Source organism: Asparagus officinalis, chromosome 9 (assembly GCF_001876935.1).
Source record: "Asparagus officinalis chromosome 9, Aspof.V1, whole genome shotgun sequence".
NCBI classification, from domain to species: Eukaryota; Viridiplantae; Streptophyta; class Magnoliopsida; order Asparagales; family Asparagaceae; genus Asparagus; species Asparagus officinalis.
In genome coordinates this window covers 42,000,098-42,014,823 of record NC_033802.1, presented here as the reverse complement: position 1 = coordinate 42,014,823, position 14,726 = coordinate 42,000,098, and the positions used below count along the sequence as shown (strand labels likewise).

Genomic DNA, 14,726 nt, shown 5'->3' with positions numbered 1-14,726 from the left:
CAAGTCCTAAGCAGAATATTAATATCTTCATATATTCTCCTAAACACCATAATCTTATGCATTTTTTGATCATGGAAAATCCTTCTATTCCTTTCCTGCCAAATATGCCAAACAGTTGCATTTAGTGCTAATCTAGCCAAGATATAGGTATTATCTTTCTTCTTGAACTTTTGTTGGATTTCCAGGGCTTCTGTCTTAAGATCCTTAACATCAGTAATTTTCATTTGCAGTTTCAGTTTACATAGCTTCCAGATATATGCTGAATATTGACATTGGAAGAATAAATGATCCCTAGTCTCCTTGTATGAATTACAAAGAGCACAGACTTCTATTGAAGTTATACCAAATTTGAATAGTCTGTCTCTTGTAGCTAACCTGTTACATAAACTTCTGAGCATGCAACAAGACATTCTAGGATTTGAGTTTGGGAACCATACCACATTGTAAAGCTCAAATTTGTCATAGGATGTACGAACTTGATTCCAAGCTGAAGAAAAGGAGAAATCACCATCACCTGTATGCAACCATATCCATTGATCTTTCTGACCTGAAACTGATATATTAGTAATGGATGATATCAGAGGATTAAGGCATGGCAGTATGATATTCCATTGAGAATTTTGGATGATACGAGAGACTGTCCAAGTAGTAGTGTCTGTGTGTTGAGGAGTGAGATAATGTAGTAGTTCAATAATTCTTCCTTCCTGTAACCATGGGTCAAACCAAAGGGAAGTGGTCTCTCCATTCCCAATAGATTTCATAATGCATTTCAGAGCTTGATTTTTGAGACTAGATATATGCTTCCAGGTTCCAGAATCCAACAGATTTGTATTAGATTCCCAAAAATTGTCTCCCCTGATATATCTGACATTCATCCAGTTTGTCCAAAGAGAATTAGCTGTAAGAAGTCTCCATATCAATTTAAGGGCAGCTGCTTGACTTAGATCCTTTATATATATATATATATATATATATAATATATGGGTATGCTTGGTACCAAGCACAAGTTTTTGTGCTTGTTAGTGAGATGACATATTCTCTTCTACTCATTGAAATTGGCAAAATAACCAGATTGATATATTTTGTAGACTCTAGGTGACAGAATGTTATAAATTTTTTAACTTTTGTCAAATTAGTATATTATGTAGCCTCCGGAGCTATATAGCCCTTAGTTTGGTCGGGGTCATTTTTTTGGCCAGTGCTGGCCCCCACCCTCCCTCCTCCTCCTCATCCTCTTCAACCTCCCCCTCTCCCTCCTCCTCATCATCCTCTTCCTCCTCCTCCTCATCCTCTTCAACCTCCCCCTCCTCCTCCTCCTCCTCTTCAACAAATCGTCGTCATCATGATCATCATCAACAACAGTCTCCTCTCAAATCCAACCTCCATCAACAAATGACCACCAAAGTCGGTGACTTCATGAGCCAATAATCAACACACTGAGCATGAAAAGTATGTCTGCACGTTGGCAATAACCTACATTTCTCCCCATTTCTAAAGGTCTCCAAGAAACTGCACAATCTTTTTCTCTGCCATCGAAATCATAACAAGGGAGCTTCTCCAAATTATCAGGGGACAAACCATTGTTCCCTTTGTTAGACCCTAGAGGGGGGTGATTAGGGTCTTATGCTAATCTAATCCGATTAAATGCCAATTAAAATTATGTTGATCAATTTGTTCTTGCAAGAATAAATATGATATAAATATGAGCAATAAGAATGAATAATATGTACGCCAACCAAAACACAAACACACGATATGTTCACGAGGTTCGGTCCCCATGACCTACGTCCCCGCTCCTCACCTCGAGGAGATATCCACTATCACAATCCGGTTTGGAAGCCGGAACTTCTACACACTCGGTTTACAAGTTCACCGAAAACTCTCACACTACACAAACACTCAACAATCACACTTTACACACTAAGTGTAGGAATCTAGCCCGTGTCCTCCTCCTCAAGTGCTCGATTACAACCTCTCCCTAGGTTCGTCAATCGACGCCACTCCTATTGGATTTGACCCCGTCTCTCTCTCCTCACACTTCTCTCGGTGTACAAGTGTATTACAAGTGATTCTCACAAATAAAAGTTAAATACAAGAATTTGTTCTCAAATAACAAATGAGAACTCAATGAAGCTCACACTCACTAAATCCCACACCACAACCCACAATATAATATGAGAATATAAAGCTCAATAAGTGTGTGTGATAATAGTGAATGAAACTCAATAAATATAACTCAATGAATATAGCTTAATCAATTGAAAGTGAAATAACAAGCTATATAAGAATGAGTTTAGAAAACTTCTCAATGAACAAGAAGAGCTGAGGAAATGATGATCTCAATAAGATTTGAAAGCCTCTTCTTGGTGTAGAAAAACTTCTCTTGAAAACTGATTAGCGAGACCAACTCTTAAACAGCTCTTAAACGCGATTAATATTTTGTTAAACCATAAACTTGGATTTCTTAGTTCTTAGAGAAGAAGAACAGTAATGGGGTATATATAGCACCCCAATACAACAGCTAGAAATAAGTAAAAGACAAAAAAGTCCATTTGAAAAAACTAGCCGTTAGGCTCATTTTGTCAGCTCGTCGGTCGACCGGTACGGTCAACCGATTAGTTCATTTGGAAGCAGGCGGTCGACCGACGTGAAATTCGGTCGACCGAATGGATATTTCGGTCGACCGACGGAAATTCCGGTCGACCGGAAAATACTCAAAGAAATTTTCAGAAAACAGACTATCGTCGGTCGACCGAAATCTGATATGTGTAAAAAGACAGGTTTTGGGTCAGTTTTGAGAATTCGTTAAAAATATCAATTCATATCCAAAAATAGTGAAACTTTGGGGAAAGTTTATAAATGATGAAATGAACATGTTTGAAAAGGAATTTTTGGAAAAACGAATTTCGTTTGTGAAAACTACCTGTTTTTGAAAAATGATTAGAAAACCTGTATTTTTATGAAAGTGAAGGTTTGATATAGGACTTGTAAATATTCATATATATATTGTGCATATATTATATGTATATAATAAAGTATGAGAGAGCTGTAAACAAGAGATAAAGACATTTTAACAACGTTTAAAGAAAAATCATCTATATGATAGAAAACGTCAAAAATCGTGTTAAGTGTATATATATTGAGCTTAGATATAATCATACTATATATGTAAGTAAACTAAACATATACCTAGGTAAATCCACGCAGATGAACTTGAATCTTTAACACTTTATTAACGCGTGTTGAAATACCTGAAAAGAGAACATAAACACAAAACACTAGAAAACTTATTAGTAATAAATTGTTTGTCAAATCATCATCAAAACTATAGGATCAACACCCTTCATTCTTAAGCTCCTCCTTATGAAATTGTGTTCAGCCCCCTTCTAAATGTTTTTCCTACAATGCAGATATGCAATAAAACCAAGACTCCAATGCCAATGAAGAGAATGATGGATGCAATGATGATGGATATCACCATGAATTGGCTTGCAATTGTCAGACTGGCACCCATTTCTTCTTCTTCTTTCCCCCTCAACCCCTCTTATTTTCTGAAATTTCTTGAGAATTTTCAGAAACTGTGCAAGAAATCATGCCATTCAACAAACCCAACAAAACCCATGTATAGATTTGAATGTTTTTGCAAAAAATTCATGCTATTTATGAGATTGAAGAAAACCCATCAGCCTTATTTGGGAAGTGGGTTGAGAGAAAGAGGCTACCTTTGAAAGGATATGATGAGGATGAGGAGGATATATGAATAAATATAGATGGGTTATGAGAAAAGAGATAGAAAGAGAAGGGTTTGGTGATGAGTTCGAAGAAGATCGCGGCGGCTGAGGTGGCAGAGGGAGGGGTGGTGGATCTGGTGAAGGGATCGAGGAGGAGGAGGGAGGGGGAGGAGGAGGAGGAGGAGGGGGACGAGGAGGAGGGGGGTTTAGGAGCAGGATGAGTTTTTGATGAGGGGGTTTTGTGCAATAAATCCCCTCAGCACTGGCCGAAAAAATTACCCCGACCAAACTTAAGGACGCCGGAGGCTACATAATATACCAATTTGACAAAAGTTAAAAATTTTATACCATTCTGTCATCTATGGTCTACAAAATATACAAATCTGGTCATTTTGCCTATTGAAATTGGAGCCCACATTCACATCTGTTGGGGAGTGATTGAGAATTAGAATTAATGGATGGGAATATGACACTTCACTATCAAGCACAAAATTTGTGTAATGTAAGTTTCTCTTGTCCATTTAGCTAAAAAGATATGATAGAAGTAAGATATTTTTTACTGGTTTATATAAAGAGGTAGGATGTAATAAAGCTTTTTTATACTTTCCCGTCTGCCTATTTGTCGTTTAGATCTTATTTTTATCACCTTAGACTAATACTACTTTTTTTGTTTGCGAAATAAAACCTTACACCAAGTCATGCAGTAGACTTTATTTTAAGATGTTGATTGGCACTCTGTTTAATTGTATGTAAAGGAAATTTTGTTGGTAATTGACTCGTTTTACCCTATGGGCTAAAGAAATGTTTTTACTTTTACCCGTTTTAGGTAAGGATAATTAACTTTTCTTCATTACTAGTTAGGCTAAGGGTAAAGGATTAGGTATTTGGGCAATAACAAGGTTACACTTATCCTACTTTTTACCACACCCAGATGTCATATCATACTCCCTTTAAAAGCACGAGTTCGGAAAAATCTTTCTATGGTCAGTATTACCCTTAGCTTTTTTGAATATTATATTGTTATCCTAATCTATTCTAATTTTAATCATATCTTATCTAATTCCATGTGAACTATCTATAGGTCAACAATTTAAAAAATTATTTTGAATATTTCACTTAAATCTTAATCTATCCAAATACTAATTATATCCTATATTAACTACATATGAACTACCTATAGCTCAAAAATATAGAAAAATAAGATTAAGAAATTATACGTAGATAACATATTATAATACATGAAGTATTATAAAAAAACCCAAAAGTTTCAAAATTTGCATATAATAGCCTTAAAAGTTTAAAATTACACAAAACACCTTGACTTTTTTAAACTTAAAAACAAACATGATATCTAAAAATTTAAAACTTGCAATTAACACCCTCAACATTTTAAAATTTATAGAAACAACCTCAAAAGTTTAAAAGCTAAATTACATTTATATACCGTATGTGTTTCGCTCTTGAAGCAGTTATATACCCTAAGTTATAAAATATAGCAAAAAATACCCTGAGTTGGCAACAAATTACAAGTTGGTACTTTATATTAACCAGTTATGAGAATATTCTTTGGAATATTCCAACATGCTGGACCTATGATCAACGTGAATACTTCTTACCCTTATTTATTGTATTACCTACCTTCCCCCGCAAATTAGATTATTTTCATCACTATCTTCTTCTTTTCGTGGCCTCCAACTTCTTCTTCCTCTTTAATATGGGTAATAGTAGAAAATAAGAGCTTTCACTATGGGTGGGTGGGGGGGGTTAATTCCTAAAGATGGGCATTATTATCCTTTCATGTATTTTTTAACACCGTTAGCTAAATTTAAAAAGTTACCAACTCAGAGTATTTTTTTGCTATGTTTTGTAACTTAGGGTATATAACTACTATAAGAACAAAACAATAGGGTATATAAGTGCCATTTAGCTATGTTTAAATTATAAAAAAACATTCTAAAATTCAGAGATTTCAAAACTTAGAAACAACATAGATGGATTCTAGGGATTACCATTAGGCACATAAAAATTTAAAATTAGTAAAAAAATAACCTCAAAGTTACAAAAATTACAAAAGCTCTCTCAAAAGTAAAAAATTATTAAATTTTTCTAAAATTTTAAAACTTATAACTGGTACACATCAAATTTATAAATTATCAGCAGATTACTAAAAATTTAAAATTTTTAAAAAAACAACCCAAAATATTAGTAATTAATTATAAAAATACCTTCAAATATTTAGAGTTACGAGAAATATTCTAACATTTAAAAACTTATCACTAATACATGAAACATAAAAATTATAAACGCCAAACTTAAAATTTAAAATTTTCATAAAATACTATCAAAGTTTAAAAATTGCAAAACACACCTTCAAAAGTTCAAATCACAAAAAGGCTGAAATTTGGCAAAGAAAAGAGGAAATGTTTGATATTATTACATTAAGATATAATATATTAGCATTAATTGATTATAATGTATAAACATTTATCTCTAATGTTGATAATATTTATTTATAAAGTAAAAAAATACAATGAGTTATGTATAGAGAAACTATCAGAAAGTTCAGAGATATCCTTTAAAAGAACTAAGTTTTTTCATTTCAAATGGAGAAGTGAAGAAAATAAACTCAAAATTCAGAAACATTCATGAATCACCTGAATTGACATTGATAAAAAGCATATCGAGCAAAGAAGCACTAACCGAGTTCTCATTGAAGAACATATTGAACAATTATGTCCTAATTAAAAAAATATTATTCATGAAAAGTACAAGAAAAATTAGAAGTACTTATAAATTTTCATACTTTATTCTAAACATACTGAAGGAATTATAAACTTAATATAAAATTTTATATAAATAATCTTGCAATAGAAACTAAAGTGAAGTCATTGATCAACTACATTGCGAGATATAATAAACTAGATAAGATGAGAAAAATTATTATAATGGACAAAAAATATGCACATGATACTTAGTTACCATAGTGTAAGTAAAAAAATAAAATTGATATTTTTCTTTTCTCTAAATAGTTGCATGACTCTGCAAGTATCCTTATTTAGGGATATGACTACCAACAAAAGATCAATTTTTAAGAACACGGTCAAAGATAAGCATGTAATAGTACTGTCTGATTTCAAGATCTTTAAATATGAAGGTAACATATTTTACAACTAAAATTCTTATTAAATGCCACTAAATATAAAATTCATCTTATACCTGTCTCAAATTTGTATAAAAGATATGCATGTCATCGTAAATTGTGTTAATAATATATCAACTTATTAAAGAAATAAGAGATAGATAAGCAAACCAAGCAAACATCCATATAACATGATAAAGAAAATATATTACACTTTAAATCTAATATGCATGGCTCATTGAGAACAAGCTGCTAAAACAAAAGCATCTCCATCAATGTTCTTTATAAATACAACACAAATTTAAATTATTTTTGCTTTTAAAAATTGCTTAATTTTTTGAGTAAAATCAGGAATCTTTAGCAGTGATTTTCATGAACTCTTTTAATTTTTTATATGGTTATGTGGATGTTTTTATCATATAAAAGTGTACTAGAGTTAGCATTAATATTTATTTTATGATTTTTTCTAAAGTCTATTAGTGATTAGCAACAAAATTTATATTCTCATTAGTTTTATTCTAACCTATTTTTAATTTATCATATTGTCTTATTGACTTTAATTATTCATCCTTCTTTTATAACATTATCTTTTCAAGTGTTTTTTATTTTTATAACATTATACCTTCTTAAGTCAAGCTTGGTTTCATGCCGATCTAAATAACGTGAAAATTCAAATTAGCTTTAGATTATAGTTATTTATTGTCAATTCAATTATTACATGAAAATTTTAAATTTGATGTAGTCCATTCAAACAAACATTAAAATAAATAAATAACCACAATAGTAAAGTTTAAAAACATAAGTGAGAAAAACAATCAAAGTGGAACTGAGAAACAAATTTTAGTAAAGAAATAAGTCAAAAATACTTAATCATAACATTTAATCACGTGCATAAATCCTAATATATATATATATATATATATATATATATATATATATATATATATGACGAAATATGGAGAACCTTGGACAAGTTGCCTTAAAACAACTTGGTAGTGATGTGGCCTAATCTGACCTACAATCACACGCGTCGAAGATAGAGCCTCAAACGCACCCTTCACCAACTCCTATTGTAGATGTAGGATCAAGAGTTAGGCCACATAACTACCAAGTTGCTTGAAGCAACTTGGCTACCAAGTTTTTCTATTTTTCTCTTAATATATATTATATTATATAATATATATATATATATATTATATATATTTATAACTAATATATATATATTATTATATAATATATTTGGATGCAGATCCGATACGAGAACTATAATTGACGACTTTTTTGGAGACACAGATTTGGTTGTGGATTTAAAGATATAAAATGAAAATTTAGAAGGAAAAAAAATTCAGTTTTAACATATTACACCTATGACTCATTTATCGTGATGCAACAATCTTTTCGCTTGTCAGTCGAGCCCAAATCCATGACCGATTAACTAATGTAACATTTGAACGCATTGAAAATTCATATATTTTCACCTTCACCGGTAAAAATAAAATTAATCATCTCCTTGTTTGTTATATTAAAAAGACGGCTACTGAAAAACAACCTAAAAAGTTATCATAGCTCATTACCATCTAAAAGAGCAGGAGAAAAAGACTAAGCAACCATGCACAATTTAATTAAATCTTTGAAGATCAAACATTTAACCGTTCAAGCTACCAATAAAAGAAGATTGCTCACATTAACAGTGTTCAGAAGCTCTTGCCACACAGCTTAAGGGTGTGGTACAGGAAAATGATAACCATAGCGATCCACAAATCAAAGACAAGATTTAGGTGATATAGATTATATTAATTTAACAAATTTACATCGCTTACAGGCAAACAAGTTGCTAGGACAGGAACATATACTACAAGAAAAGATACCAGCCACAGCTGATATATGAATCCTAAAGGCAAAATGAAAATCTAACAGCTTATGCTGAATTTCGGCTTCTCTAATAAAGAGATAATACCCTCCATATTTCAAGATTTTTCAGTTGGATCTTGATTATAAGATAAATTTTCTATATATGTTCAATTCATCTTCTGTAGGTCCTCGTAAAGAAGGGGTGCCTGAGAGCTTCATGAGCTTCCAATCGGTTCGCAGGATCATACTTCAGCAAGCCTTGCAAGAGATCTATAAGATCCCCAGCCGAGTGATCTACATGCTGCATCACCAGATTCTGCATGAATAACAATGATACAAGTCTTCTTAGAAAGCCCAAGCAAAGCAGGTCATAATCCCTAACAAAAATATTGTTACATTCGTGAGAAGAAACAACTCCGTACATAATTTTCTTAGACCATTTCATCGAGTACGTTTACATTAATAAAAACTAAAGATAAACACTAATTAAATACTCAACTAGAACAAAGAAAAAATTCTAGGTAATTAAGATAAAACCCTGAGTTTATACTTAAAAAGTGGACAATCATTAAGCAAGGGATTCGGCCAACGATCAAACCCAGAAACAAGAAAAAACTTTGGTAGATTTAAAATTAGTAGTATCTGTACCTGAAGACGGGGTAATTTTTGCACAGCCTTCATACTTTCTCTTGATGTAGCACCTTCAGGCCAATTCAGTCGGGTCCTCCTCAAGTATTTCTCAGCATGCCGGCTGGCATGAGAAAGAAAAAGTATGTCAGAATTGAACCGCTGGCATAAATAGAAAACAATCAGCAGCCTATAAATAAATGCACTTACTCAGCTTTCTTAAGCATATGATGGGGAAGAGGACCCAGTACCCTCTCCATCATGGCCAAGTGTTCCAAGTTCTCGTGAGTCTGAAACAATGCTTCTCCCTGCAGACTCCCAAGTTTTAGTATTGAGTAAAGATGTGCACACAAATAAACAGAATAAATCTCCTCTAAGCATATACCGAGCAAAGCTCCACAAGAATACACCCAATGCTCCATATATCACACGGATAACTCCATCCAAGCCCTAAATCAATCCCCCCATAAGAATCAATCCAAACCAAGTATAGTGGTAAAATATCTAATATTTTCTGAGCAACACATACCTAAAATAACCTCAGGTGCCCGGTAGTGCCTTGTGGAAACAATATAGCTATGATCTTTGTTAGCATAAGTTGAGCTACCGAAATCAATAACCTTGATAGCGCTTGATTTGGGCAACCTCTTGGAGGAGGATGCATTCTTAGAAGATCGAGATGAACCCTGTCACATCAAATTATAAATTGATCAGCAAAAACAGAAACCAAGATGTCCACAATCCACATACAGGAAATAATGAACCACAAAGGGGAAGTAAAATACACTTTCAAACATTAAAATAACATGACAGATGTAAACTGCTCTTCGATCATTGAGAAATAAGGTATATGCATAGATATAAGCAGATTTGTTTTACATGCCATCAAAAATTATACCTTGTAATCAGGTATTTCTATATACTCTGAAGAAACAAGAAGTATGTTCTCAGGCTTCAAATCAGTATGAATGAGGCGTAAATCATGCATAACTGCAAGGAGGTAAATTACAACAAGAATGAACAAAACCATATGATTATTTGTTAACATAAAAAGACTAGCTATTATAGAGATTAATAAACGTGATATGCTAGAGCATCTCAAAAAGCTCTAACCACCAAAAAGAAGCAAAAAAATAAAATAAGTTTTCATTCTCAAATTTATTCAAAAGAAATTGCATGAAATGGAAAGAAATTTGTGAAAGTACTGTCTACACACATGCTACACATTCCAATAGTTGTCTTGCAAGCTCACGAACTAGATCAATGGGAAATGATCGGTAACTGTTTTTCCGTAGAAAATCGTATAAACTTGGACCAAGCTTCTCAAACACCTGTTAACATCATTTGAATGCACCAATATGTTTTAACCCCCCAATACTAGGTGGGAAATTGGGGAAACCATCACAAATTAATCTTATACTTACAATACAGATATGGTTACGATAGTCAAACCAGTTCCGTATTTGTACACAACTGCAAAATAGACCCGCTTATACATATATAACTTCAAACCCACTAGAATGTGTAACAAATATAGGCAGAGCAGTAAGATAAAAAACCAACTGAAAGTAGAACTCACCGGCTGCCATCTCTATCATGCTTTCCAAGCTGTTGAAGCACATCCACCTCTATCATAGCGGCATCCCTATATTTCTTGATGCCACGAACAATTTTAATTGCTACCATTTCTTTCCTTTCCCTGTCCCAGCATTCCAAAACCTGGCCAAAGGTACCTGTTGCAGATGATGAGAACATACAAAATGCAAACGATGAGAACATATAAAGACCCTGTTATGAGTTTAAAATGATATATAAAAAACTACAAAAATTTTCAACATGTCTGCTAATAGTTCAAGACAACAACAAGGTAGATCAAATCAAGCAAACTGAATGGGAACAAGAACCCAATAAGATAAAATTAAACATCACAGCATCACAAGTAAACTAACAAACTTACCTTCACCCATTTTGCTGTGAATTCTATCTGCAATCACAAATAAAAACATAAAAGTCAGAAACCAATATATATTCTCACAACAAAATCTAATAAGATAGAACATGGGCATCTTATCCTTTGTGATGCTACAATAAAAGAGAAGCATTTCACGTGTAATTACAGCGAGAGGTTAAATTCTCTCCAAGAGCAAACATGTAATGCCCATCTTTATCATCTTCTCTCCAAGGAGGTGAAGCATTTCGAGCCACTCCCTTTGAATATAGAGAAGAACTATGGTCTGTAGGAGGTGCTGCCCCTGATGGCACCAAGCTTGTCACATCTCCAACTTCTTGCCCATATAATATTCCTACTTGAGCCTACACACAGCCATTCGTTTATTTTTCCCACTCATAAATAAAGTTATCATCTAAGCTCTCATTCATTAGTTATTTTTTTAACCCCTTATCCACAAAATATCCATAGTCAATTATAAGAAAACTACATGTCTATGACTATGAAGCTATCAGACCAATTACGTAACTAATTTGCAATACTTCAAATTTTGATTTTCATCTTTCTGTTATAGTAAGAATTTTAACTTAAATTATTTGATAACTATGCCAAACAGAAAAATATTGATTATTTGCACCAACCATATGAATCTGAATATGTTTGATAAATGGTTGTTGAAAGAAAAAAATTCGCCCATTAAAACGACAATAATCAGGGATTTCATGAAAAAGAACCACAGATTTGTACAACAGAACAAGCCAAAAGAAAATTTTGCACAAGACAATATCAACAAAATTACACAAACAAAACCACCAGATCAAAAAGAAAAGGAAGAATAAACTTCGTGATCAGAATTAATCACCAAAAAGTTGAAACATAAACAAAAATTTACTCCTTAAGAAGATCTGCACTGTGCACAACGTATCAAAGCCTATGAAAACGATAGCCAAATTATTCCTTCACAAACGATACATAATGCAAAAATCATCAATTTAGTAAATTTCTTGAGAAAAATGAAAGATTTTTACATAAACAACAAGAATTTGACATAGATGAACACCGAATTTACGACATAATCACCAGATCTAACAATAAAACTCCAAAATTTCATCATATGAACAGATCTATAACAAAGCTCGTCAAAATTTTACAGATCAAACGAATTTAGGGGGAGGTGGGGGGTATACCTTTGAATTTTGGGGGACAACATCCCAACCTAACCTCGCCCTCTTCCTCGGCCTCCGATCCAAATGAATATGAGGGAATTCGGTCGGACACTCCATCTCCATGATCAAAAGATGAAAACTTGCACAGAATTGGATCCAAAAATTAGAAGAATGAAGGAAACCCTAACTCTAATTGTGGCGAAAGGGACGGCGGTTCTATTTTAGCCCTAATTTTAACCATACCTAAATTTTAACTATAGTTAGTTTCTGACTCTGGATTCGTTTTCTTTTTTGAGTAAGAATGTGTAAACACCTTATAGAGGGACCAATCGTATTGACCAATGGTTTGATGACGTCAATTGAGGAGTATTGAAGGAGTTGGTCCTATTTTGTAGTCGGAGGTGAGGTGCATTGACGGTTTAGGGAACGCGTTGCATCTCGGCGACCCAATAGATGGAGGAGATGTGAACACGTGGCCGAATCGAGGGAGGAATATGCCATCAGCCCGGCGCAATGCGGTAAGATTACCTACCTCTCGCCAACGAAGTGTGAAGATTTATATAGCGTGTGCTGGGTCGTACGTCATCGAAAAATTCGTTATTTTTTGGAAAAACTAAGACTAGGCCCACAAAAACTGAAACTTATTGCGATTAAGGCCATAGTACTTTAGCCCATGTCTAAAAGCCCCGGATACACGACATTTTTGTGTTTGAGCCCCTTCATATACTACCTACTAGAGATATAAGCCTAAAAATATCCCAAAAATAACTCTAGCCTTTAATCGTAGTCTCTCTTATGAATAGGGATGTTAAATGGGTGGGTTTGGATATTAAATGGACGGGCATGTTTTAACCATTTGCCTATTTATGGCTCATTTAATATTTTTAAACAGGCGGTTTTTTGTCCGCCCATTTAATAAACGGGCCATCCATTTACCCATTTAACTATAGTACAGACCTCACACATTTGCAAGCTTGGATAAAAGTACAAAGGAAGCTCTGTTCTTGACTGAACTGTTTATAAATTTGGATAAATGTACAGACCTCACACATTTGCAAAATTAACCTCAGATTTCCAAACCAAAAACCAAAAGATCAATAACAACAAAATTGCGATAATATTTAAATGAATCAAGATAGAAAACACAAGGTACGTAAGGATCTGTATAAGATCAATAACATGATATAAATGCCACCATAACTATCAGCAACACGATCATGATTAGTAAGGACAATCTACTTAATTACTTGATAAACTAGAAGAGTAGTAAGTTCGTCTATAAACAAAATAGTAGCACAACCATAGTCCACTTATTTCCCATCTTTCAAATGTTCAGGCATGAACAGAATCATGACAGAAGAAAGAAAATACCAGGAAACAAACATAACACTCAGTTGGACGCAATAGCAACATTAAGAGTACTGGAGCAAGCCTCATACATGCATCGTCATATATAGCAAGGGTTAGAATCTAAAATCACCATAGGGACCTCAATATTTCCCCTGCATCAATCATCCATAGAATTAGTTAACTTTGCCACAAACTTATGATATTCGTCATAGTAATGAAACACATAAGAGCATTAAATCAGCAAAAGGGAAATGATCCACATAGGCTTAATATTAGTACAATAAGACGGGCTAAAGTATATTTCACATTTTGCAACGTTAGGAAAATGATCCAAATGAAAACAAAGATATCTAGCTCATCACAACAACAAAAGATCTCATAGCGTTTGATAAGAAAAAGCACCTGAACAAATCGACACCAACTTCTAGTTCTTCCTTAGCCATACTTATACCCACAACAAGAACTAACAGAGTGATGAAACCTTCTATGGAGCAAAAAGCAGCCACTAGTGTCACCGACAGGATTGCAGTCAAAAGAAAATAGACATTGCAACTCGTCGAAATTTCTCAAATAATGCCTTTGGCAAGAAAGGTCACAAAGTTATATCTAGTTGTGGAGATTGAGTTGCTCAAATACATGCCTCAGGTTGCGACATGCAAAGTAATTTAAACACAAAACACTCTATAAAACTTCTAGAGGGGGGGGGGGGGGGGGGGGGGGCGTCTCGCTTGCTATTTTGGTCGGCGTTTTCCTATCCTATGTTGAGAAAAGCTCTGAGACCCGATTAAAGCAAATAACATCAGTTTATGGTAGTTCCTATAAACCTCCAATCAACTGTGTCGTATGCCTTCCTGATATCCACTTTCATCATACCTCTTGTAGAGATGTTCTCATGACCATAATGACTGACCAGC

General features: G+C 33.7%; 1 protein-coding gene across 2 annotated transcripts; it reads right to left on the bottom strand.

The window, feature by feature from the left end:
• On the bottom strand, positions 8,630-12,734 carry LOC109823775 (serine/threonine-protein kinase AFC2). Of its 2 annotated transcripts, XM_020390149.1 has the most exons (12): positions 12,484-12,734; positions 11,466-11,661; positions 11,306-11,332; positions 10,928-11,081; positions 10,773-10,821; positions 10,565-10,679; positions 10,247-10,338; positions 9,878-10,034; positions 9,734-9,798; positions 9,559-9,656; positions 9,370-9,472; positions 8,630-9,037 (listed from the first exon to the last, which is right to left on the bottom strand). In XM_020390149.1, exons 1-12 carry the CDS (start codon positions 12,583-12,585, stop codon positions 8,894-8,896), a joined length of 1,302 nt encoding a protein of 433 aa, XP_020245738.1. In that variant the 5' UTR covers positions 12,586-12,734; the 3' UTR covers positions 8,630-8,893. The 2 variants fall into 2 exon arrangements, with proteins under 2 accessions (XP_020245738.1, XP_020245739.1); XM_020390150.1 differs by lacking the exon at positions 11,466-11,661 and having other exon boundaries at positions 12,484-12,639.